Genomic DNA, 27,373 nt, shown 5'->3' with positions numbered 1-27,373 from the left:
GTTGATGAAGATTCTTCCACTTGGAAAGTGTCATTTCTAGGATATCATGTTCCAAAAGTACTGTAAGTACCTGAGACACCAACTGAACGTTCTTATTATTATGGTGGTGAGTTACTATCTTTACTTGTTAATATCTCATAATTGAATATATATTTTTTTAGGTCCTATGCCACAGTCGATTGGGGATATTGGAACTGCTCAGTATGATATTGGATTTTTGATTAGAAAATTTACACTTCCACAATTATGAACGGTTGCACTTATTTTTTTTTTGTGTGTGCGAGAGAGAGAGAGGTATTAACTTCGATAGAATGCAACACGAGGGCATATACGACCAACGGTGGGACTTTTTTTTTGTGTGTGTGAGAGAGAGAGAGAAACGTCTAGAGGAAGGAAGAGAAAAAATGAGAGAGAGAGATGCTGAGCAGAGAGTGAGAGACAGATGGTTCTTTTCTAGAACCTTGGTCACCAACAATGCGCGGGTTCAATACATAGAGCAGAGAGATTCGTACTCGTGTGTGTAAGAGAGAGTTTATGTGTGGAAAAGTGTGTGCGGAGAGAGGGAGTGTGTGTGAGAGAGAGAGCAGATATAATTTTTCTATGTGAGCAGATTTCTACCAACAAGGAGTCGCTATGGATGCATGCTCAAGCAAACAGAAGAAGAGTTTTCTGCAAGGATGCACAAAGCAGTGCTGCCGCAGAAGAAGAAGAAGAAGAAGAGGGGGAGTAATGCCTTCCAAAACCTTGCATAAATCTTGTGCAGGTACACAGAAGAGGGAAACCTACTCTACGGTGTGCAAAATTGGGTTGTGAGCTTATAGATCATTCGGAAACTACCAAGTGTTTATGCTGGTGAAAATCGAAAGAAAGTGCAACGTGCAGAAGAAGGTTTTTGACAGATCTATGAATCAGAATAACTGCTCCTGGAAATCTTGAATCACACGTCTTATCAAATGCGGCAAGCCACGCCATGCTCTCATCCTGTATCAGAAAGTGAAGAAGGAATTTTTACATCCAAATAGGTATACCTTTGTAGCCTTAAGGCTTGTAGCCTGAAAGCTTGTGGCAGCATTGGAGCCATAGACAGGGGCCGAGAAATACATGCTCAGGTTGCTGTAAACGGGTTGTTGGAATCGAATATTGTTGTTAGCAATGCATTGGTTGATATGTATGCCAAATGTGGCTTGTTAGCAAAAGCACATGAAGTTTTTGACAAGCTTCCAATTCGAAGTGTAGTCTTGTGGAATGCACTGATTGCAGGATATGTTAAACATGAGTGTGGTGAGAAAGCATTGAACTGCTTTCACCAAATGCAACTCGAGGGGGTTTCTCCAAATGCGGTCACATTTGTTTGCAGCCTAAAAGCTTGTGGCAGTATTGGAGCCATAGACAAGGGCCGAGAAATACATGCTGAGATTGCTCAACTAGGGTTGTTGGAAAGAGACCTTGTTGTCTGCAACGCACTACTGCATATGTATTGCAAATGTGGCTCTCTTGTGAGAGCACAGGAAGTGTTTGACAAGCTACCAGTTCGAGATGTGGTTTCGTGGACTGCACTGATTGCAGGGTATGCCAAACACGAGCGTGGTGAGGAAGCACTGAAATGTTTTGAACAAATGCAAGGCCATGGGGTCTGTCCAAATGCTGTCACGTTTGTTTGGAGCCTGAAAGCTTGTGGCAGTATTGGAGCCACAGACAAGGGTAGAGAAATGCATGCTGAGATTGCCATAAGAGGGCTCTTGGGAAAAGACCTTGTTGTTGGCAACGCACTAGTTGATATGTATGCCAAATGTGGCTTGCTTGCAAAAGCACAGGAAGTGTTTGACAACCTTCCAGTTCAAGACAGAGCATCCTGAAATGCACTGATTGCAGGATATGCCAAACACGAGTATGGTGAGGAAGCATTAAACTGTCTTGAACAGATGCAACTTGATGGCATCTCTCCAAGTGCTGTTACATTTGCTTGCAGCTTGAAAGCTTGTGGCAGTATTAGAGCTACAGAGAATGGCAGAGAAATTCATGCTGAGATTGCTGGAAAAGCGTTGTTGGAACGAGATTTTGTTATTGGCAATGCACTGGTCGATATGTATGCCAAATGTGGCTCCCTTGACAAGGCACAGGAAGTGTTTGACAAGCTTCCAGTACGAGACATAATCTCGTGGACCACACTGATTGCAGGATATGCCAAATCTGAGCGTTGCAAGGAAGCATTGAAGTGTTTTAGATAGATGCAATTTGAAGGGGTCTCCCCGAATGCAGTTACTTTCAGGAGCCCAAGACAAAGGTAGAGAAATGCATGCTGAGATCACTAGAAAAGGGTTTTTGAAAGGAGACATTGTTGTGGGCAATGCACAGGTGGATATGTATGCAAAATGTGGCTCGCTTGCTAAAGCACAGGAAGTGTTTGACAAGCTTCCAGTTTGGGACACAGTCACTTGGACTGCACTGATGGCAGGATATGCCAAACATGAGCATGGCAAGGAAGCACTCAAGAGATGCAGCATGAGGGGGTCCCTCCTGATGCTGTCACATTTGTTTACAGCCTGAAAGCTTGTGGCAGTATTGGAGCCATAGATAAGGGCAGAGAAATACATGCTGAGATTGCCAGAAAAGGGGTATTTGAAAGTGACCTTGTCATTGGCAATGCATTGGTCGATATGTATACCGAATGTGGCTCGCTTGCAAAAGCACAGGAAGTGTTTGACAAGCTTCCAGTTCGAGTAATGTGGAGCTTGGAAGAAAGGCCTATAAACATGCAGTGGGATTGGGTGAAATGGATGGTGCTTATGTATTTATGTGTAACATCTATGTAGATGCTGACAAGCAGGAGGATGCAGAGAAGGTCCAGGCAATGAAGAAGCTAGGACATCGTGGGCCTTATGATGAGGGGATTGTACACCGGTTTCTGGTTGGGGATGACTACAGCAAAAATATTTATGCAAAGCTAAAATAGCTTTCCTTCAAAATGCATCAGGAAGGTAATCACACGAGGTTTACATATCCAATGACGTAAAGAAAGATGTGTTGTGTGAACATAGCGAGAACTTTGCTATTGCATGTGCCGTACCTGATACATGATGAGGTCCAAAACCCGCGGGTTTGTAATTACTACAGCAATTGTATTGAAGATAGAGGAGAAAATTATAGATGCTAAATGCTTTCATCTTTTCGAGGAAGGAGAGTGTGCTTGTCGTCGTGACTAAGGGTGTGTACTGTTTCTGTTCGCCGTTGATCTCCTCCTTCTCTTGTTCCTGCTCACCGTCGACCTCCTCCATTTGCTTGCCGTCGATCTCCTCCTCTGCAGCCAACCGTCGTTGGTACCTACCACTGGCCAAGTATTACTAGACCCTGTGATGAAACTCTCGTAGAGAGCTGCGATTCTGTTTTTTCTTGAAAAGATAACTGCACAGCTGCTGATGTTTTTTCTTGGAAAGATAACTGCACAGCTGCTGATGTTGGGCAGTGGCTTAAAGCCATGCTTATAGGTTGCTATGTTGAGGGATACTACTTTGCTGCTTGTGGCTTTTATGAGGTTTTACTTACTAATCCATAGCATAAACAAACTATTTTGGAAAAGTTTTTTTGGACAGGAGATGGTGCATGTATACCCATGGTCGCCTACAAAGGATTATCAAAGCTTCATCAAACACAAATGTCTTGTGTGGGTGGAAGTTATGCATGTTGCTTTACCTTTTTTAATGGAATTGCTGGTCAAAGTGGTTTGCTGTCCCAGGTCTTGTGGAAGTGTCAATAGATTTTGCATCCTTTGGGATCCAGATAAACCAACCTCTTCCCAAGTGGCCTTGGATGTTAAGCTGCAAGGACTTTAGACACAAGCTTTCTTTAAGCTCAAATGGGGGAATTTTGTTGGAACTTGTTTCTCTTGTAGAAAGTTTGGACACATGGCCTTAGAATGCCAATTGGTACTTTTGCAACCGCCAGTAGCGACAATATCACCTCTAGAGATTGTTCTTGTTGTACCCGTGTAGCGTGTAGCAGTAGAAGGAAAAAAAATGTGGTGTAGGCTCCAAATGTCACCCTAGATAAGGAAAAAGTAAATTGGCAGAGAAAGTCCTCTTGTTATAAAAAAGAAAAAAAGGCAAAGCAAGAGCCAAATACATGGCAGACACCTAAGAAAAATGTCCTCTTAGACGAAGATCTTTAGTGTCTCGTAATTGGACAGAAGGAACCTCTATAACGAGGCAAACTTTTGGGGTGCCTGGTATCCCAGTTAATGTTACAGGTGTGGGCATAATATGGGATGCAATTGTGAGGGGTAACCCCTTGTTTTGGCACACATTGCAACAAGTCATGATGTATCTGCTAGCACTCACTCTTTTACATGCGAGTAATGTTCATAGTGATATTCCACTTTATACATTGTATAGTGATACAGAGAGCCAAGCAACCATGTAGGTTGAAGGATAACTTGTTTTGCTTATACTTGTTGTACATCTGTATATACCAATCAAATGCGTTACATATACCAATCAAATGTTTTTACTTATACTTGTTGTACATCTGTATATACCAATCAAATGCTTTACATATAATGTGCAAGGTCTTCGTGATGCAAATAAATGGAGGTCCCTTTGGTCTTATGTAAATACTATGCAACCACATGCTATGGAGGTCCCTTTGGTCTTATGTAAATACTATGCAACCACATATAGTTTGTTTTGCAAGAGCATAACTAGTATGCTGTTGCTGGTAGACATGGGGTTTTCTCTCTAGTTATCGCATCTTATATGTGGGAAAGCAAGTCTTTTCTAGTACTGCTATCGTGGTTGAACACAAACTTTGCATACAATGATCCCAATGGTAGATGGATTGTTGTGTAATGTATGATTGTTGATGAGTTGTACAAATTTGTGTGTTTGTCTCACAAACTTCAGCGATGACTAGGGCTGTAATGTAGTAGTCTTTTTAAATATATCCATGGCTATCAAATACTTTTATTACATGGAATTTTAACAATTCACTTACTTATGCTAACAATTCATATGATGCGCATTGAGAAACAAATGTGGGATCAACTCTTTTGGATGCATGCGATTTGTGGACACATCTCATGGCTTAGAAGTTGGGCTTTACTTTTCATCATAATGCACTTATAGACTATTGGGTGTGTGACAAACAGGGCATTTTATTTGATATTTTGTTCTCGTGTTGTTGGTCGACAGTCCCTCTCTGGGCCGACCAGTGGCCCAACCACATATATTAGCAATCACTTCATAATTCAGTAGTAGCACAATATCATAATCAACATCGACTATCTTTTGTTGCCAGTGCTACCTCTGCAGCAGTCTGGATCATCATCATTTCTTTGCTGTAGCTGTCGTCGGCTCCAACATTCTGCAAACAATGTTTCTACCCACACACTAGTATGCTCTCAGCTCTACCCCTTGGAGCAGTAGCAGCCTAGATATCTCTTGTTGCTGCAACCTCATCTTCAACTTCTGCGTTTTTCTCTTGTGCAGTCCTCTGGCAGTCACCTAGCCTTGCACCCCTCCAGGTACTGCAATACCCTTGTCACCAAAGTCTGCACCCCTCAGGTACAACAACATCCTTGTTACCAGAGTTTGCACCATTGTATTTTTGTTTCCTACTACAACTAACTACTACATCGGAGAGCCATCGCTATCCTTGACACGAGCCCTCTTCACCGACCGTGCTTGAGCTTTGACCTCATCTTTGCTTCTTCATCAGTCTACTACTCAAGAGTCGCCTCACATAAGAGGGCCTCTTGTACATGATTTCATTCATCATTACACATACGCTCATTCATCCATTTCATATTGTGTTGATTTTCTATGATCTCTTGCACATCTGGTCCTTTCGTCCTTTTGTCCTCACATTGGGTACATTTGGACAGATGGTATCTTATGTATGTTACCCAATATGGTATGTCGATTCATGACCATGCTTTGCATGAAAAAAGATTGTTGATGCTAAATAATAGTTATCTATCCCATGCTCACTTTATATAGATGGTACATGTTGCTCTCCATCCTCTTATACTTCACATGAGAGAGAATTTATAGGTTGCTTGATATGGTTTTGTGATGCGCATGCAAGCTGTTATTCAGGATTATAATAGATGGTATATGGGGGAAACTAGAATGTGGGTGGCTGTATGCAAATCTAGGCCACACGTCGACACAAGAGCAAAATAAAATTAGAGCAAACTATAGACTAGGAACAAATTGAAAGTATTAACCATACATAAACAAAATAAAATAAACAAGAGAACTTGGAAATAAGAAAGCAATCCCCGTCCACACAAGATTAGGCCTGGATGAGTGTGGTCTGTCATATCACTTATCCATATTTATATTAAATATGTATTAAAAGCTTACTTTTCAAAAAGATAAATTGAAAAGCAAAGTATAAGTGCTTTTGAGATTTTGAGCGTTTAAAAGCTCTTCCAAAAATATAGTGAGCTATAAATTTAAAGTCTTGGGCTTACTAAAAGTATAAAATAATAATTGGTATGTACAAAGGTTTGAGGTCTTAGCATTATAAAAATATTAATGCCAAAATATGAAACCGTAATCATGTACAAGAGGCCCCTCTTATGTGAGGTGACTCTTGAGTAGTAGACCGACGAAGAAGCAAAGATGAGGTCGAAGCTCAAGCACGGTCGGTGAAGAAGGCTCGTGTCGAGGATAGCGATGGCTCTCCGATGCAGAAGTTAGTTGTAGTAGGCAACAAAAATGCAATGGTGCAAGCTCTGGTGACAAGGATGCTGTTGTGACAAGGTCAGGATGGAATGGCATCTTCTTAATCATCCCCACCGCCTTGTCTAAGTGGCCTGCACGACCAAGGAGATCGACCATACAAGTGTGGTGCTCAAGAGTAGGACCAATGCCATAGTCGTTTCTCATGGACTCAAAGTACAACTGGCCTTTATCCACTAGACCTGCGTGACTGCATGCATTAAGAACATTGACAAACGTGAACCCATCTGGCTTTTGGCCACCTCCTCTCATTGCGTAAAAAATATGGAAAACATTTTCACTTTCTCCTACCTGGGCATATCCTGCAAAATCAGCGACATAATATCTTGAACTCGAAGCTTGTCAAACACTTCCTGTGCTTTTGCAAGCGAGCCACATTTGGTATACATATCGACTAATGCGTTTCCAACGACAAGGTCACTTTCAAATAACCCTTTTCTGGCAATCTCAGCATGTATTTCTCTGCCCTTATCTATGGCTCCAATACTGCCACAAGCTTTCATATCGACTAATGCGTTTCCAACGACAAGGTCACTTTCAAATAACCCTTTTCTGGCAATCTCAGCATGTATTTCTCTGCCCTTATCTATGGCTCCAATACTGCCACAAGCTTTCAGGCTGCAAACAAATGTGACAGCATCAGGAGGGACCCCCTCATGCTGCATCTCTTCAAAACAGTTGAGTGCTTCCTTGCCATGCTCATGTTTGGCATATCCTGCGATCAGTGCAGCCCAAGAGACTGTCCCGAACTGGAAGCTTGTCAAACACTTCCTGTGCTTTAGCAAGCGAGCCACATTTTGCATACATATCCACCAGTGCATTGCCCACAACAATGTCTCCTTTCAAAAATCCTTTTCTAGTGATCTCAGCATGCATTTCTCTGCCTTTGTCTTGGGCTCCAATAATGACGCAAGCTTTCAGACTGCAAATGAAAAGTAACTGCATTCGGGGAGACCCCTTCAAATTGCATCTGTCTAAAACACTTCAAATTGCATCTGTCTAAAACACTTCAATGCTTCCTCCGCAACGCTCAGATTTGGCATATCCTGCAATCAGTGTGGTCCACGAGAGATTGTCTCGTACTGGAAGCTTGTCAAACACTTCCTGTGCTTTATCAAGGGAGCCACATTTGGCATACATATCGACCAGTGCATTGCCATTGCCAATAACAAAATCTCGTTACAACAACGCTTTTCCAGCAATCTCAGCATGAATTTCTCTGCCCTTCTCTGTAGCTCTAATACTGCCACAAGCTTTCAAGCTGCAAGTAAATGTAACAGCATTTGGAGAGATGCCATCAAGTTGCATCTGTTCAAGACAGTTCAATGCTTCCTCACCATACTCGTGTTTGGCATATCCTGTAATCAGTGCATTCCAGGATGCTCTGTCTCGAACTGGAAGGTTGTCAAACACTTCATGTGCTTTTGCAAGCAAGCCACATTTGGCATACATATCAACCAGTGCGTTGCCAACAACAAGGTCTTTTCCCAAGAGCCCTCTTCTGGCAATCTCAGCATGCATTTCTCTACCCTTTTCTGTGGCTCCAATACTGCCACAAGCTTTTAGGCTCCAAACAAACGTGACAACATTTGGACAGACCCCATGGCCTTGCATTTGTTCAAAACGGTTCAGTGCTTCCTCACCAAGCTCGTGTTTGGCATACCCTGCAATCAGTGCAATCCACGAAACCACATCTCGAACTGGTAGCTTGTCAAACACTTCCTGTGCTCTCACAAGAGAGCCACATTTGCAATACATATCCAGTAGTGCGTTGCAGACAACAAGGTCTCTTTCCAACAACCCTAGTTGAGCAATCTCAGCATGTATTTCTCGGCCCTTGTCTATGGCTCCAATACTGCCACAAGCTTTTGCTGCAAACAAATGTGACCGCATTTGGAGAAACCCCCTTGAGTTGCATTTGGTGAAAGCAGTTCAATGCTTTCTCACCACACTCATGTTTAACATATTCTGCAATCAGTGCATTCCACAAGACTACACTTTGAATTGGAAGCTTGTCAAAAACTTCATGTGCTTTTGCTAACAAGCCACATTTGGCATACATATCAACCAATGCATTGCCAACAACAATATTCGATTCCAACAACCCGTTTACAGCAACCTGAGCATGTATTTCTCGGCCCCTGTCCATGGCTCCAATGCTGCCACAAGCTTTCAGGCTGCAAACGAATGTGAGCACGTTTGGAGGGACCCCCTCAAGTTGCATTTGTTCAAAACAGTTCAGTGCTTCTTGACCAAGCTCATGTGCGGCATATCCTGCTATCAGAGCAGTCCACGAGACTACATCTCGAGCTGGAAGCTTGTCAAACACCTCGTGTGCTTTTGTAACTTTCCGGTAGCTTTTTTCTGGCAATTTCAGCATGTATTTCTCGGCCCTTGTCTATGGCTCCGATACTGCCACAAGCTTTCAAGCTACAAGCAAATGTGATAGCATTTGGAGGGACCCCCTCGAGTTGCATCTGTTCAAAACAGTTCAGTGCTTCCGTACCACACTCATGTTTGACATATCCTGCCATTAGTGTAGTCCACGTCACTACATCCTGAATTGGAATTTTGTTAAACACTTCTTGTGCTTTTGCAAACGAGCCACATTTGGCATACATGTCGACCAGTGCATTGCTGACAAAAAGATCTCTTTCCAGCAAACCCTCTTTGGCAATCATTGCATGTATTTGGCGGCCTCCTTCTACATCTTTCAGCTCAGCACAAGCCTTAAGTAAGGCTACAAAGGTATACCTATTTGGATGTAAAAATTCCTTCTTCACTTTCTGATACAGGATGAGAGCATGGTATGGCTTGCCGCATTTGATAAGACGTGTGATTAAAGAATTCTAGGAGCAGTTATTCTAATTCATAGATCTGTCAAAAACCTTCTTCTACACCTTGCGCTTTCTTTCGACTTTCACCAGCATAAACACTCGGCAGTTTCCGAGTGATCTATAAGCTTACAACCCAATTTTGTGCACCGTAGAGTAGGTTTCCCTCTTCTGTGTACCTGCACAAGATTTATGCAAGGTTTTGGAAGGTATTACTGCCACCAAAAACATTTCAAACAACCCTTCTCTAGCTCTTCTCTGATCATGGGCATCCGCATCCGCTTCAATGTAGCCATTCAAGTTGTAAGGAAACTTCTCGGTTGTTGGAGAGAGACCGACGGGCACAGGTAATAGCCCTTATTATTAGGCCAGGCATCTAACGGCTTTATCTCAAAGCTCAGAATTACAAGTCATTAGTCATTAGTTTATATATTCAAATCAAAAGACCTGATGTGGCACGGGTCAAAATAAACTCCAAAAATTTAAAACAACCGTTCAAAGCAAAACTTGGGCAAAAGAACGAGGAACGCGATGGAGAAAGGAGTGGAGCAGCGCAGAGCATAGAGTTTCGAGTCTTTCTCTCTCCATGCACTCTCTTCGTTTGAAGGTATGGACCTGACCCTTCGTTCGTTTTCCAGCCTCTCTTGCTTACGGCTTGACAGACAAAGGCTCTCTCTCTCTCTATATCTCTCTCTTAGGAATGTCTTGAGAATTAGGGTCTTTGTCAAGGCCCAATAGAAATTTAGAGCAGAAGCGCGGATTGCAATATCAGGCTTCACACCTTTTTTGCCAAGACATGGGCACTCACAGTTCTTCTCATGCTTTTCATCGTCATCTCTCTCTCTATTAGGAATGGGCAGGTGATCCGGGCCAAGATGTTGTGTTGTGGACAGTGCGAAAATACGGTTTAAAAATTTGGTACAAAACTGGGAATTTCAAATTTAGGAAAAAAGTTCGATAGAGGTACGGTCTACTTTTAAAGACATGTAAATTCACTTTAAAAATAGAGACTTGTACACATTTAGACCTCCAAATATGTACCCATAACATTTTTTTTATTGCACATTAATTAATGACCGTGTATTATCAATAAGGTACCCGTCATGGTGTAAAGATTAGAGAAGTATAGTAGTACTGACTAGTCACTAGTCTAGACCCTAACTTGTAAATGGTCATTTATAAATTCTAATTTGAAATTTTAATTTTATTTTGTTGATATTTAAATTTTGATTTTTTATGGACAAACTAGCCATGTGGCATGGGCCATGGTCATCTCCATGTGGCATGCACCATAATTTATAAATAAACGCTATTATATATATGATATATCATATATTCTATATGATATATGGTATATCATATATGATATACCATATCATATATTATATCATATATGTATAATATGGACCATAATGGGATCTCAACCATGGGCCATGGATGGTATTCAAAATGGCTACTAATAGGCAGAATCCCCCCTCCCCCGGGAAAAAAAACCAAAATGGCTAGAAGCAGTCGACCTTTGGCCCAAAAAAGAAAAAACGTATACTTTTTCTCTTGATGGACCGTACCGCACAGTACATGTATGGTATGTGTTCCAGGAACAATACGGTATGGTTGTTTCACTGGAGGTCTAGTGCTACAAAAACAAAATACGTTTCGCTCACGGATGGTACGGTGTAGTTTGATCGTTTTAAATTTGTGTGTTTTGGGCCAGCAAATCACGTTTCATGGACAACTATGGTTGTGGAATGTTGTCCTCACTGTATATATGCAACATGGACAAGGTAAGATCTCATGGTTGTTAATCCTATTTTAGATTAGCAAAGATGCTCCTCCAATTGAAGAGGCATTAATAAGTGTCATGTAAAGGTACTATAAAAGTTGTATTGAGATACTCACGCCACCCAAAGCCTTAGTAAGTTTTGGGCACCCAAGTGTGAATAAGGGCCAGTTGTATATAGAGAAAAAATTGTGTTGGAAGTGTGGGTGACTACTTGGGAAAACCTAGAGGAAAGCTACACTCAGTTTTACATTCAATTTGGTTGTTTTTCGTCACCAATTCCTACAACGTGAGCCAGTAGGAGGTGACACGTTTTGTTCTATTTTTCATCACAAAAACTACCAAAATAAAGAGCTATTGGTTGTGTTCATGACTTGCATTGCATTCCTAATCCTTGACACAACTAATTTAGATCATTTGGATAGGGAAAATATCCTCTAACATCATTCTGTCGACGTGGATATTAACACGTGAAAGTGCAGAAAACGTTTCACAACATGAAACATTCCCTGCTACTTCACGGTGTTAAACACCTTCCGCAATTAGCGCTGAGAATCTCGTGAAAGTGCAGAAAACGTTTCACAACATGAAACATTCCCTGCTACTTCACGGCGTTAAACACCTTCCGCAATTAGCGCTGAGAATCTCGGGATTACCTTACTAAAATCTTGACGCGTCTGACATAATGAAACCGGAAAATCTTATCACTTGAAATAGCAGTGAAGCATTTCATGACGTGAACCACATTTTGTTTCACGATGTGAATCATATTCTGTTTCACGGCATGAAGCATTTGATACTTCACGACATGAACCACACTCTCTTTCATGGCGTGAAATTTGATACTTTACAACGTCAACCATAACCTGCTACTTCATGGGTTAATACATCACGAGTTAACCCTTCACGCCTTAGATCTTCATGTGTTAGCAATTCACGAGTTAAGCTTTCACGGACTGCTAGTTCACGAATTAAGGGTTGTCAGACTAGCGGTAAGAGTAGAACCCTAACTACACCATTGGAGTTTGTCCGACTCAAATTGAAGTAATTCTGAGATGAAAATTTGAAACGTGAAACATCAGTTATCGTAGCGTGAAAAAAAGTTCACAACGTGAACAACATTCTGTTTCACGGCATGAACTGCTACCTACTACTTCATGACGTGAACCATTCTCTATGGTTTCACGGATGTCTGCTATTTCACGACCAGGAAAGACAGTTTGACAAAGAAACATGTGAAAAGGTTGGAGTAGTGATTTCGCATGTTGGAACATATTCTCATGCACTTGAGGTCTAGTAAACTTATTGTGGAGACGATCTTACCCCTGATGATGACATTGTATCAAATCACCCAGGTTCGTCCTACCAAAGGAGTGTTGGTTCAGGCCACTCGGTGAGCACTCAATTGAGTGTTTTAGCTTGGAGGAATCTGACCACCATAGAAAGTAGTGAGGAATCCATGGAAGAAGGGATACGATTCTCTGGGCTTGGAGAGGTAGAAAAACTATCTTCCCCTGCTAGATCCAGTGGAATCTTTGATATAGCCAGGAGATTCTTTGGTCTCCAATATGGCACAGAAGATGAAGTGCAATCTGCGGGGCACGGGCCCATCAACAACATAGGACATAGTCTAAGACCGGAAGTATCAACCCAACCTTCTGGCCCTAGGCATATTGACACAATAAGGATTAGTGGGATGACCCCCAGGGTTAGAAAGTGCCTCCAGGACAAGTCAAGTCTTCTTCCCTACATCAGAGGAAATAGAAACAGACTTAAAGAGGGTTGAGGCAGAGCGACAATTGCGGCTATTGAGCTTAAGAAAACAAGAGCTCAATACTCAAAGAACAAGGACGGCATAGCGGGAAATGGAGGAAGTGAATCCAGTTTGACCACGTTGCAAAGAACGAGAAACATCTAGAAATGCCATTGATAGCATGTGGATGGGAATAACAAATGGAGTAATATCAACTCTGGAACCCATCAATGAGGAACCAAGGACTGATGAAAGCCTTGAGACACAAGTGGAGGACAACCTACTTCGGGCACCTGCAGGTGGTGAGGATCGTCTCTATACAAGAGAGGATATACAAGAAATGATTAATGATCTCACATTCTTACAGAGCATGGAACTCCTGATCGAACAAAGGCAGGCCGAGCTTGCTAACAATGAGCCCATCAATGAGAAATTACCCGGACCCAACCATACACCCGAATTGAATAGAAGAACCTATCCAGGAAGAGGACGTAGTCTAGGTAGGGAGGGAGTAGCTCCTCGAAGGCCAATTGTAGATCCCAACGTAGTCATGAGGGCGGATCTGTTGAACATGGCACCACGCAGATCTAAACACAGTCATGAGGGAGGATTTGCTGAACATGGCCGCGAAAATAGGCCGAGGAATGGTTAGGGAGCTAGGCACTGCACTGGAATCCATACCATCCCAAATGAAGCCACATATTATTTCAAAGCTTGTGTAAAAATTCTCAGGACATGGGAACCCAATCCAACATAAAGAAATCTTTGAGTCTAATTGTGAGACATATGGGCAAGTGAGCGACATAACCATGATACATGATTTTTTCCTGACCCTAGAAGGGAAGGCTCACCAATGGTATCGAACACTAAAACCTGAGGATAAAGTCAATTTCACTGGACTTAAAAATGTGTTCATACAGAGTTTTGCTCAAAGAGGTGACAGATGGAGTCCTGTGGCTCAACTCCACAATATCAAGCAAAAGGAAAATGAGTCCATGCGAGATTATGTTTCTCGTCTCAAACACTTGAATTTAAGATGCAAGCTGGGGGAAAGGCTAACTGATCAGTTATTGCCTTGCTTCTAAAGAGGAGTCCGAGATCATAAGATGCATGATTATCTAGTGTTAGCCCGACCAGCTACTCTAGATATTTGTTGTAAGCTGGCCATTGAATATGAGGACAATATGCTTGAGTTGCCGCAACCAAAAGACGCTAAGGCAGCTTCAGGTAGTGGCAACATCATGAGTCTCCAATCATGAGGACACAAGAACCAAGAACAAGCAAGATGGCAATATGACAGTGAAAGAACTTAGCAATGCCATCTTAGAGAAATTAAAGGTCAAGGATGGGAGAGAAACATCAGGAAACGCCAATCTCTACCCCTCCAGAATTGATTTAGTGCTCTATTTGTAGACAAAATCACACGAGCACTGAATGCCCTCACTTAAGGCTAAGGCAATTACTCTATTGCGCTCACTGTCAGAGATTGGGAACCGATGACACTTCCATGTGCAGGTATCTAAGAGTTCAGCCCTTAGCACAACTGCCAGCACATAGAGTGCCGCTAGCCTTGCCAGCACCACTAGTGCAAACCAATATGGTTGTAAGGTAGCCAAATACCTATCTACCAAGAGGGATGTTCCAAGCGCAAGACATGTCGCCTTTGCTGCCACATGTTCTACCCCCATAGCCACCACAGGCTAAAATCAACCAAGTGTTGATTGATACGCCTTTGGATGAAGTAGAAATCATACATAAAGTAAAAGTCAATAATGACTACTACGAGGAGCCCATGGAGATCACACCAAAGTATTATGTCTTACAGAACAACACGCTAGTACTAGTGTTTCAAACCACGATACAATGGAAAGGAAAAGACATAAACTCAACTATGTGAAGGGGACCCATACAATGGAAAGGAAAGGACATAAACTCAACTATGTGAAGGGGACCCATACAATGTTTTCAGTGTAGTATACCTCATTGAGTAGTGTAGTAGACCTCGTCAAGATATGTCAAACCATTCATTCCCTAGGATTGAATACGCAACAAACACATGTAAGGAGCCCTCACTTGCGAGAGAACCTAGAGACATAGGCAGTCTCGCAGCCATACTGTCCATAACTGTCAAAATGCTACTAGGACCATTGCTACACGCAACACGCCGGCATTTGTGGGCAGATGGCAAGGACTGGGTAGAAGAAAAATTGAATCCAATGTCCATTACAGAGGAGAGTCAGTCACCTCTAGCAGAGAAAAACCTAGTGCATAAGGAAGACGGAACACCCAGATTTGTCAAAATACCTGTCAATCAATTGAGCCGGTATTATGAGAGTGATGATACGAATGCGGCCACTCTAATCCGCCACAACAGGTACCAAGCACTGGCTATTCTAGATGGAGGCGCGGGTGTGAGCATTATTACCAAAAGGTGTTGGGAGAACTTGGGAAAACCAGAATTGGAAAGAGCAAATCTAATCGTCAAGATGGCAAACAGAACTTCCTCAAGACCGATGGGGCTGTTGAAAAATGTTAAGCTTAAGGTCTTTTCATTCCACTACCATCATACATTTTTTATTATTGACTTTCTATGCCAATCGGATTCATATAACATTCTCTTGGGCAGACCCTTCATGTGAGGGAAGCTAAATTGGTGCATTATTGGGTGTTAGATCAAGTTATGTTCGAAAGGATTCACAAATTCTAAAAATTGATCTACATACATAGAAGGCAAATCCCATGGAAGGAAAATTGTTTGGAAATGATTTGGTCACCACAAAGCGGACCACATGTTTACAAGTCTGCCAACCAGTTGAGGAGAATTCACGGGGAGAGGAAGAAACCACAATATATGTGTCGCTTCCACCTCCGGATTTTAGCGAAATCTGGATGCACGTGCCTGCCACTATAGATGTGTTGCCCCCTAGAGGAACCCAGTATGTCGAATCGGGAATTATTCCTACCACCTCAGTGCGCATGGTAGATGTGCAACCAAGAGAAGAGGAAACAGAGGATGAAGCTTCCAGTACAGAAGGGTCTGGCTCGCGAGGCCGCACAACAGTACCAACACCTCAGGAGATGGCGAAAACAAAAGAGGTATATCGCTCGACGAAATGACCTTTTTACGAAGTAAACCCACGGATGCACAGTGGCTAAGATATCTCGAGGTCACTAAGGTGCAAGAAGAGTTTTCTAAGAACTAGGGTGAGGAGTTGAGTAAGATAACCCTAGAAGGAAAACGAGGGAAAAGGGCTATGTTCCACAAGAGCTAAAAACGCCTAAACCCACTAAGGTCAAACGCAGAAAACGAAATAAGGCTCTAGTTGAAGCCAAATGCAAGCCAAAAAAGGCAATAACTTGGACAAAAGATGAGGAGGACGACAAGCTGTACCTACTCTCTGTGTGCCGGACCATTTTAAAACATACACCATTGAAGAATATGTTATGGCCCTGTGAAAATGGAACAGCACAAGTGTGGGCATGGTGGTTGCTGAGTCAAAATATTGAATGATTCGCATGTGGGGTGCCCCGACAGAGATAATGATGTGTGGACATCCCTAGGTGTGAAGGGGGGAACTAGAACATTAATATTTTAATGTTATATGTGTGGTTGCCCCTAGGCCTTAGTGGCCCCTAGAAAACTTTAATAATTATTAAAGTTGGGGCCCTAGGATTAATATGAAGAGGGGGCAACTCCACTTTTGGAGTGCATGCCTCTCTCTCTACACACTCTCTCTCTAGCTTTTGGGCAATCGTGCAAGTCTAGGCGTGGAGGAGAAGAGAAGCATCGTGGGACTGCTGGTCGACTGCTGAATACTGTGTTTGCTGCTGTTTTTCTGTGCAAAACTAGCCGTACAATCCACGTGTGCAGCCCGTACAGCCCTATACGACTGCAAGTACAGTACGCCTGCTGCTGCAGGTTTCTCTGTTGGTACAGGCAACGCTGACAAGCTGAGCAGACACAGGAGCTGTGGGTTCTGACAGAAGCCGTACAACAGGTACAATCGTACGACTGCTGTCAGGTGGCTGTATTGCAGGTACAGAACTGTATAGCAGGTACAATCGGGTACAGTAGGAGCAGGCGCACTAGTTCACTCAGGCGACAGCAGAACTGTCCGTACAGTTCTGTATGGACAGATTCAGACACGTGTGCAGAGGCTGTATGGACTGGTACAGTACAGACTTTAATGTCTGTGTAGTCAAGTACGGTACTGAGGTGGATGCAGAGAGGAAGGTACAGACAGGTACTCCCACACGTGTGAAGCAGAGTTGTTGAAACAAGTATGCAAGTACAGACTGGTACAACCGCTTCCTCCGGTGCAGATCCACGAGCTGATTTTGGTAAGCTCTGAATTTGTTCATGTATCTCTCTTTCCATTGGCTTATGTCTGTTGCAGATTTGAGCTATCTGGCCCCTTGTGAGAGGAGGGGTATGGCAGATTGAAAAGGGTGGAGACAGAGATTGAACAGTGAATGTATGTTTGTGCTGAGATGTTGAATCATGTGCATGAGATATGCCAGATGTATGCTCATGGCTGCCCTGCTAAATGGTCTTGGCTGATTAGAGGGAGGCACAGAGTGTTGCTTTGAGACACAGATCTGTGTGCGTGAATCCTCTGTGCTAAGAGGTATTGTGGGCTGTCAGATTGGACATACAAGTGTATTCTCTTGGCTGATTTTGGTGTACTCAGCCTTACATATTTTTGAAATTGAATAAAGAAATACCGCAAGGGGCACCAAGCTTTGGGGCCAAGAGGTGTCGTTCTATTTTCAGATTTTGGGCACTCTAGCTCCAATTTATTTTGTTTTCATATCTAGACTACAAGTGGACGGGTGACTGCTAGTCTACTGCACTTTGGTTTCTAGCAGAGGCCGGTTTCAAGGTTCCGTCGCCGGGACCAATCATCAACTTTCTTAAGGGGGTGAGCTCGTGGTTGACTCGAGGAAAGTCAATTGCTGAAAAATTCAGCAACATGTCTGATACAGAAGATGAGTACTTCTATCATGAAGAGGAAGAGCAAGAGACCTCTCCTGAGAGAGATGTATCTAAGGATAATCTTGCAGGAGAACAGGCTGCAGATGATGAGCATTATGAGGATGTAACACAGCCAGAAGATGTACTTGGTAAAGAGGATGATGATGCTCGGTTTAAAGATCGTTTGGCTGGTGTTATGGATGTATTTATGCAGCTCACACAAAGTGAGAAGTTTGCTGAATTTTGAGATCCCGTACAGAGCCCGAAAAGAAGAAGAAGAAGGTGCGTTCTAAGAACCTTCCTCAGGGTCATAGTGGTGCCATCCCACAGGGTCCATCTTTTGGCCAGTTTCTGAACATGCAGCATGCTTATGGTGCAAACTCTCAGAGTTCCTTCTTTGGACAGCCATCCATTCCTCAGCAGAATATGCATCCAGGTTATTTTGGTGGTGGCTCTGTGTTCCAATCCATGACTGGGGGTTACCCTCAGGGAGGCATGGGTATGCCAGGGCCTTTTGGAGCAAATTTTCAGCCTGGTATGCAGGGGAATATGTATGGTGGTATGCAGTCCGGTATGCAAGGAAATATGTTTGGGGGCATGCAACTTGGAATGCAAGCAAATATGTATGGTGGCATGCAGCCAGGTATGCATAACGGAATGTTTGGAAACATGGCTGAAATGTATGGCATGCTAGGTGTGGGAATGGGTAATGTTGACCCAATGATGCGCATGAATGTTGGGGGCAGCAATCTTGCGAAGCCACTTCCATATGATAATCTAACGCCTATGGGTAAGGCGAAGCATTATAAGGAAGGGGGAGCTGCAGTGAAGTTTGATACATTCAGTGGAGCCAAAGATAAATTGAAAGCACTTACCTTTTTACAGCAGTTTGATGCTGCTTTTTCTGGTGGGAATTACATAGAGTCCTCTAAGGTGAGGAAAGCTGCCACTTTTCTCAAAGAAGTTTTGGGAAGCTTTACTCCCAGTGACTTCTTACCGTGCAGTATCTTTGTCTAAGCAGGTAGAGAAGTATTGTTGTGGGTTGCCCAAGGAGGTGTGAGATTATTGTATCAAGACTCGAGTAACGAACATGTCACAGATGATAGAAAATGCTATGACAGCTAATGCGTTACTCACTGGAGGATCATCTGGGTTTAAAGGAAGTAAGAACTCGAGCTTCTCGTGATACTAAAGGGTCTTCAAAGACAAGGTACAAGAAGTTGCCAATGCCCAAGAGAACTTATGAGGAAAGACAGGCTTTGAGAGATGCTCGGAAATGTTTTTACTGTACTGAAGAGGGGCATATGTCATTTAATTGTCCCAAGAGAAAGTCCCAAAAGGACTCTGACAATAAAGGAGAGCCCAAGTCAAAGAAGCCAAAACCTTCTGCAGGGTTAGTTCCTGATCTTGTGGGGGAACAGCCTGGTGGTGAGGAGACAGAGTTGTGCAGGGCATGGGGCAAAGTGAGAGATCAGAATGCCTTGATATTCTTTGACACAGGTGCTAGAGCCAACTTCATTTCACCAGATTTGGCTGACCGATTGGGGATCCGTGCAGAAGAGATGGGGCCGTTATATGAGGCTAACATGGCTTGTCCAGGGTATGCAGAACCCGTTACTCCTATCATTGGGAAGCTTTGGCTTCATTTGCAGGGTTATGTGGACAGCGAAGAGTTCTTTATCATGCCACTTGATGGCTGTGATGCTTTGTTGGGTATGCCATGGTGCCACAGAGTACATGCGGTGGTGGATACATATAATAGGAAAATCACTCTGACTCATAGAGGGAAAGAACATGTATTGGATGTAAAACTCAAAGGGGAATCTGTTCCTATTGTATCTGCTTCGACAATTTCATCAGTAATGAAAAAGCATCTTTCCGCGTACTTGATTTATGTAAAGGATGCATAAGATGATGAGTCTAAGTCTAAATTGTCTATGTTAGATAAGGACAGGACTGATTTCTTATGTGGGTTTCAAGATTGTTTTCCGAGTCATTGCCAGGAGAACTTCCTCCTGAGAGGCCAGAAGATCATGCCATTGATCTAATTCCTGGTAGTACTCCACCGAATAGACCGCCGTACTGTGTTAGTGCAGCCCAACAGGAAGAGATTATGAGTCAGGTGCAAGAGCTTTTGAATAAAGGGTTGATACAGCCTAGCTCATCACCCTTTTGCTCACCTGTACTCTTAGTGCAAAAGAAGGATGGTTCTTGGCGCATGTGTATTGATTACAGAGCGCTGAACAAGAATACCATCAAGAATCGATTCCCCATACCGAGGATCGATGACATTTTGGACCGCTTACAGGGCTCCACAGTCTTTAGTCGCATTGACTTGAAAAGCGGGTATCATCAGATACGAATTAGACCTGAGGATGTGCATAAGACAGCATTCCGAACCACGTTTGGGTTGTATGAGTTCTTGGTTATGCCCTTTGGTTTGACAAATGCACCTACCACATTTAACAGAATGATGGACAGGATTTTCAGGCCTCATAGAGCGTTTGTGGGCACTTTCTTTGATGACATGATTGTGCATTCACAAACTAAGGAAGAGCATCGAAGGCATTTGGCCATTGTGTTTGCAGAACTCAGGAACCATAGGTTGGTTGTTAATGGCAAAAAGAGTGAGTTCTTTTTGCAAAAGATACATTTCTCGGGGCATATTGTGTCTGAGCATGGAGTCCGTATGGATCCAACAAAGGTGGAAGCAATTCTTAATTGGCCAGATTTGAGGACCGTGCATGATGTACGCAGCTTTCTAGGATTGTGCTCCTATTACAGGCGGTACATACGAGGTGGTACATACGGTACTTTGCTGAAATTGCTTCGCCTCTTCATGCCTTGACAAAGAAGGCAACTCCGTTTAGATGGGCTGATCGGGAAATTACAGCATTCAAAAAGCTCAAAGAAAAGCTTACTTCGGATCCAGTATTGGTGTTACCGGACCTCCAAAAGGCTTTTGTTGTGCAGTGTGATGCATGCGGAAGTAGCATTGGTGCAGTTCTCATGCAAGAGAGACATGTCATAGCCTATGAGAGTAGAATATTGCAAGATGCCGAGAAGCATTTACAGGTTTATGAGAAAGAGATGCTGGCTGTAATTCACGCTCTTTCTACATGGAAACATTACTTGCTTGGGGCTGATTTCACTGTGCAGACAGATCATCAGACCTTGCGTTATTTCCTCACGCAAACTAAGCTTTCAAAGAAGCATATGCGTTGGGCAAACTTTTTGTCTATGTTTCACTTCCAGATTGTGCATGTGGAAGGCAAAAAGAATGTAGTGGCAGATGCTTTGTCACGCAAGCCACAGGTCTCTGCAGTTTCACTTGCTTATCATCATGAGCTTGATGAAATGAAAGAGCAGTATGCCCAAGATGAGGACTTTGAAAAGTTGTATGATCAGATGTCTGAGGGTCAGCGGCATGAGCATTACACTCTCAGAGATGGATTTTTATTGATGCATGGCAGACTGTGTGTTACCAGGCCATTGCGACTCAAGGTTGTGATTGAAAGTCGTGCTCCACCGTATGCAGGTCATAGAGGTATTGATGCCACGGTAAAAGCAGTGGAGACTTTCTTTTATTGGCCAACCTTGAGAAGAGATGTTGATGCCTTTGTCAGGCAATGCATCGTATGTCAGAAGGTAAAGTTTGACCGTCAAAAGACACCAGGGTTACTACAGCCTTTACCTATTCCAGATAGACCTTGGGAGAGCATTGCCATGGATTTTATATTTGATCTTCCACGGACACAAACGGGCAATGATGGCATTTGGACTATCATATGCAGGTTCAGTAAGCAGGCTCATTTCATTCCCGTGCGTAAGACGATCAAAGTGGATCATATGGTGAAGTTGTTCATGGCTAACATCTTCAAGTATCATGGCTTGCCTACATCTATCATTAGTGACCGTGATCCACGGATGACGAGTTTGTTCTGGAGAGGGTTGTTTGACAACATGGGTACAACTCTCAAGTTTTCATCGTCATTTCATCCACAAACAGATGGTCAGTCAGAAGAGGCTAACTCTACAGTGTTGGATCTTCTTAAGTGTTATGTGTCAGAGCACAAGCAACAATGGGAAAAGTATCTTCCTTTGGTGGAGTTTGCATATAACACTGTACATACCTCGACAGGCAAGGCGTATTTTGAGATTGTGGAAGGAGGGAAGAAGGTACCACCCATTTTGCACACAAAGGATAAAATCTTTGAGGCTGATCAGTATGTGGAAAACATGGATGAAGCTTATCGGAGAGTTAAGTTGGCACTCCAGAAAACTCAGCAGGAGCAAACGAAAGCCGCAAACCGTCACAGACGTGCTTTAGAGTTTGCATTGGGTGATTGGGTTCTTTTGCGCTTTGAAAAGGCTAGACTCAAGAAGATGAAGGGTAAAGAGCGCTTATTCCCTAAGTTGAGCATGCGTTATTATGGGCCTTTTCAGGTATTGGAAAATATTGGTGAGGTAGCCTATTGTTTGAAGCTACCAGATCACTGGAGGATTCACAATGCTTTTCACGTGAGTCTCCTTAGACCTTTCCGTGGGGATGTGCCTGAGGATGTATCAGATGAGGCTCAGCCGGAAGTTGAGGAACTTGATGAGGTTCTGATTCCTGAGCAGATACTGGCACATAAGGAAAGAAAGGTACGAGGTAAAGTTTCCCGTCGCTATCTTGTGAAGTTCAAGAACTATTCACACCGATGGATGCGAAGTGGATGGAGGAAGGTGACTTAACAGATTCACCTCAGGTTTTGCAGCTTTATCTCGATGCCTTTGAGTTAGAGCCGACTCTTGTTGTGGCTCATTCAGGTTCAGCAGAGCATGGGTCTGGAGCATAACCTGATGCTCAAGAGGGGGGTAGCACCTCCACTCCCTTGATACAGACAGGCTCAGATGACATCTAGAGGTCGCTTGGTGCAGTTTTATCTCACCCGAAGGTACTGATGGCTGACAGTACATCTGTTTATGGGACTTCTATGATATATGTGTACTAGTCACATGGGATATTGTGGTTGTGTATGGTTCACAGTGGTATACAACTTGGACTACTACTACGCCATTGGTTTGCAGTGAATGTTGATACATGTGCATGGCTTAGAGAGATTGGGACGCTGATCTTGCCATATTGTATATTTCACTTTGGATATTTTGCTGTATCACCAGAATGCAATTGAGGATGCTTGCCATTTTTCAAGAGAGGGGTATGTCATGGCCCTGTGAAAATGGAACAACACAAGTGTGGGCATGGTGGTTGCTGAGTCAAAATATTGAATGATTCGCATGTGGGGTGCCCCGACAGAGATAATGATGTGTGGACATCCCTAGGTGTGAAGGGGGGAACTAGAACATTAATATTTTAATGTTATATGTGTGGTTGCCCCTAGGCCTTAGTGGCCCCTAGGAAACTTTAATAATTATTAAAGTTGGGGCCCTAGGATTAATATGGGGAGGGGGCAACTCCACTTTTGGAGTGCATGCCTCTCTCTCTACACTCTCTCTCTCTAGCTTTTGGGCAATCGTGCAAGTCTAGGCGTGGAGGAGAAGAGAAGCATCGTGGGACTGCTGGTCGACTGCTGAATACTGTGTTTGCTCTGCTGTTTTCCTGTGCAAAACCAGCCGTACAATCCATGTGTGCAGCCCGTACAGCCCTGTACGACTGCAAGTACAGTACGGCTACTGTAGGTTTCTCTGTTGGTACAGGCGGCGCTGACACGTTGAGCAGTCACAGGAGCGGTGGGTTCTGACAGAAGCCGTACAGCAGGTACAATCGTACGACTGCTGTCAGGTGGCTGTACTGCAACTACAGAACTGTATAGCAGGTATAGTCGGGTACAGTAGGAGCAGGCGCACCAGTTCACTCAGGCGACAGCAGAACTGTCCGTACAGTTCTGTACGGACAGATTCAGACACGTGTGCAGAGGCTGTACGGACTGGTATAGTACATACTTTAAGGTCTGTGTAGTCAAGTACGGTACTGAGGTGGATGCAGAGAGGAAGGTACAGACAGGTACTCCCACACGTGTGAAACAGAGTTGTTGAAACAAGTGTGCAAGTACAGACTGGTACAACCGCTTCCTCCGGTGTAGATCCACGAGCTGATTTTAGTAAGCTCTTAATTTGTTCATGTATCTCTCTTTCCATTGACTTATGTCTTGCAGATTTGAGCTATCTGGCCCCTTGTGAGAGGAGGGGTATGGCAGATTGAAAAGGGTGGAGACAGAGATTGAACAGTGCATGTATGTTTGTGCTGAGATGTTGAATCATGTGCATGAGATATGCCAGATGTATGCTCATGGCTGCCCTGCTAAATGGTCTTGGCTGATCAGAGGGAGGCACAGAGTGTTGCTTTGAGACACAGATCTGTGTGCGTGAATCCTCTGTGCTAAGAGGTATTGTGGGCTGTCAGATTGGACATACAGGTGTATTCTCTTGGCTGATTTTGGTGTACTCAGCCTTACATATTTTTGAAATTGAATAAAGAAATATCGCAAGAGGCGCCAAGCTTTGGGGCCAACAGGTGTCGTTCTATTTTCAAATTTTGGGCACTCTAGCTCCAATTTATTTTGTTTTCATATCTAGACTACAAGTGGACGGGTGACTGCTAGTCTACCGCACTTTGGTTTCTACCAAAGACCGGTTTCAGAATGAAAGGTGGTCCAATTGACAACAGAGAGTAAAGGAAGATGGCCAATCCACTTCTTATGACGGTCTAGTTGAAATTAAGGAGGTGGATATTGCAGAGGTAGGGGAGGACTCCAAAACTATCTACGTTGCTAAATACTTAAATGCGGTTGAAGAAGAAGAGCTCATTGCTAAATACTTAAATGCGGTTGAAGAAGAAGAGCTCATTGCTCTCTTAAAAGAATTCAAAGACTGTTTTGTACCTTTTTCATAACAATTTGTCTACTTAACCACCTTACCTTATGTATGCGACTCATTTTCAAAATGGCACAATCAAGTTCCTCCTATAGGCTTCGTAATTTGGATGTCTTTATTGCACTTTTTGTAAAAAGAGAAGCAATAGAGTTCATGCAAGTATCAATTCCTTGTGCAATTTTCGATTGCTTCACAACATCGGCAATGCACAAATTTGTCCTATGTGCAATACAATGTATGCTTGTCATAAAAGGATTGTCTTTTTTCAAACGAGTTGCTAATCCTATGTGACAACCAACCATTGCGGAGGCTCCATCCGAGCCAAAACAAACAATTTTTTCGGATATCCAAGCCAAGACTTGATAAAAACTTAGTACATGTTTCATACAAACAAGAAGATGTCCCATTCTTCAACTCTATCAATCCGAAAAACATTGTCACTGGTTCATAGTTCTCTAAAAAGGTCACATAAACAATTAAATTTTCACAAGTGCTTATGTCTGTCCACTCGTCTAGCATTATGCTAAAAAATGGTGACATTTTTATCCTTGCAATTTGAGATTTCATTAATGATTCATGATGTATTGAATGAACATGGCACGTGCTTTGTCATTATGGTACGTTTTAGTAGGAATGCAAGCACATTTAGCAAATATAAGCAACTCAAGGTTATGTTCAAAGGAGCAAAAGACATATCTCATTTTGCCACTTGATATGCTACACCAAACAAATTGCGAGTTGCACGATCAGTCTTATCTTTGGTTTTTTCTATTTTTTCGGTGATTAAATTCTTTTTAGCATCACAATGGTATGACGCTTGTTTATGTGATGTGGTTTTGGCATGATCGGAAAGAGCACTAATTTGAATATTCACCGATCCTAACTGTTACATACCCGTAACGCCGCTACGGGCGTTACCACAGGAGGGGACGGCCTCTGGCTCACCACCCAGCCATAGAGGAAGAATGAGGATTGCCCCTCATCCCCCAGGCTATATAGTGTGTGACCTGCCGTCCACACTAGCCTGGCCGCCCATGACTCCGCATGGGCGTCCTCTCCCATTGCACCCCGGACATGGCCATCCGGTCTGCCGTCGGTCACAGGCATTACAGCCTATGTGACATTACCCCCCCCTTAAGAAGAGTTTTCGTCCTCGAAAACAAACTGGGGAAACCTTTTGGAAATTGCACTACGGCGTTCCCAGGTTGCTACTCCTCATCCCTATCTGTCCATTTAACAAGTACCTCCTGGTACACTTTATGTCGGGTTTGTCTGTCACGATACTATAGAATCTTTTCAGATTCATGTGGTATCTTTGGTGGCTCTATCAAGTCCACCAAAATCTCTGGAGAAACTGCGTTCTCTAACCCGTGAACTGATTTCTTCAGTTTACTGACATGGAAGACAGAATGGACTTGAGAACTCTCCGGTAACTCAAGTTTATATGCTACGTCCCCAATCTTCTTAAGGATTTTAAAAGGACCACAATATTTCGGAGAAAGTTTATCACACTTTCCCGTTTTCATGGTTTCTGACTGTGCAGGAACCTTGAGAAATACAAAGTCACCTTCTGCAAAGGTCACCTTTCTTCGTCCTTTATCCGCATAAGTTTTAGCGCGATCCTGAGCGCTACGAATGCTCTCACGTGCGGCTCTGAGCATATCATTCATATCTTCAAGGAAATCCTTGACAGATTGAATCTTCTCCTTTTCTAGGCCTACAGCCATCGGAGATCTCGGTTGGAATCAATACATTAACGTGAATGGTGTAAATCCAGCCGCTGAGTGTTTGGAGCTGTTATAGGCAAACTCCAATAAGGGCAAGTACTCTTCCCAATTAGATTGCTTCTTACTAACATAAGAACGCAACATATCCTCTAGAATTTGGTTAACTCTTTCAGTTTGACCATCAGACTCCGGATGATCTGCCATACTCATACTCAGTATCCAACTTTTTGAAGATTTCCCTCCAAAAATGACTGTTGAACTTTCTATCTCTATCCAACACTATATCTGCGGGCAGGCCATATAGCTTGTAGAGATGTTCAATAAAGAGTTTTGCCAACTCTGGCGTTTTTACAGTTTTCTCGTGGTAATAAACTTTGCCAGTTTAGTTAACCTGTCCACTACCACCCACATTGAGTCATTCCCTCGACTCGTCTTGGGTAAACCGGTAATGAATCCATGGAAATGCTTTCCCATTTCCCTTGAAGAATCTCTAGCGGACGGAGTAGTCCTTTAACCTTAAGACGTTCATGTTTATTGACCTGGCACTTACTGCATTTCAGCACATAAGTCTGGATGTCCTTAAACAAACTAGGCCAATAAAACTGTCTTTTACTAGTGCATAGGTCTTCTGAATCCCAGGATGACCCGCACTTGGACTATCATGACTTTCTTTAAGAATTTGGGC

The 27,373-nt window shown here is 43.1% G+C and overlaps 2 protein-coding genes and 1 pseudogene across 4 annotated transcripts in view; 2 read left to right on the top strand and 1 right to left on the bottom strand.

Annotated features, from left to right (window-relative positions):
* The first annotated feature begins 263 nt into the window (after positions 1–263).
* The window catches only part of LOC147605198 (pentatricopeptide repeat-containing protein At4g18520, chloroplastic pseudogene), a 111,491-nt pseudogene continuing 84,381 nt past the window's right edge, over positions 264–27,373 (top strand). The window contains exon 1 of the transcript XR_015265202.1: positions 264–2,659. The product of XR_015265202.1 is annotated as a pentatricopeptide repeat-containing protein At4g18520, chloroplastic pseudogene (transcript). The remainder of the gene's footprint in view (positions 2,660–27,373) is intronic.
* On the bottom strand, positions 6,576–9,120 carry LOC147605200 (pentatricopeptide repeat-containing protein At5g16860-like). The gene is made up of 6 exons (XM_086794296.1): positions 8,620–9,120; positions 8,210–8,462; positions 7,924–8,098; positions 7,565–7,710; positions 7,032–7,455; positions 6,576–6,930 (listed from the first exon to the last, which is right to left on the bottom strand). The coding sequence occupies exons 1-6, from the start codon at positions 9,118–9,120 to the stop codon at positions 6,576–6,578; spliced, it is 1,854 nt and encodes a 617-aa protein (XP_086650422.1).
* LOC147605199 (pentatricopeptide repeat-containing protein At1g15510, chloroplastic-like) overlaps positions 9,798–27,373 on the top strand; it is a 44,205-nt gene continuing 26,629 nt past the window's right edge. The window contains exon 1 of one of the 2 annotated variants that reach the window (XM_086793739.1): positions 9,798–9,921. Coding sequence is in view for 1 of the 2 variants with exons in the window: in XM_086793738.1 (XP_086649864.1) it covers positions 10,161–10,181 (21 nt within the window). In the remaining variant the exon portion in view is untranslated. Of the gene's footprint in view, positions 9,922–10,070; positions 10,182–27,373 lie in introns of those variants that run through there. The other variant, XM_086793738.1, reaches the window with a different exon arrangement.

Source organism: Cibotium barometz, chromosome 60 (genome assembly GCF_041138505.1).
Source record: "Cibotium barometz isolate CiBa-2024 chromosome 60, ASM4113850v1, whole genome shotgun sequence".
NCBI lineage: Eukaryota > Viridiplantae > Streptophyta > Polypodiopsida > Cyatheales > Cibotiaceae > Cibotium > Cibotium barometz.
The sequence above is the reverse complement of the archived record's forward strand: the minus strand, read 5'-3'. Positions and strand labels throughout refer to the sequence as shown.

Coding starts and splice junctions, on each gene's coding strand:
- LOC147605200 (XM_086794296.1), bottom strand. CDS start 9,120: ATGCTGAAATTGCCAGAAAAAAGCTACCGGAAAGTTACAAAAGCACAC. Junction 8,463..8,619: donor CTCCAAATGCGGTCACATTT/GTTTGCAGCAAA, acceptor GTGAGAGCACAG/GAAGTGTTTGACAAGCTACC. Junction 7,711..7,923: donor ATTGCTGGAAAAGCGTTGTT/GTAACGAGATTT, acceptor TGTTTTAGACAG/ATGCAATTTGAAGGGGTCTC.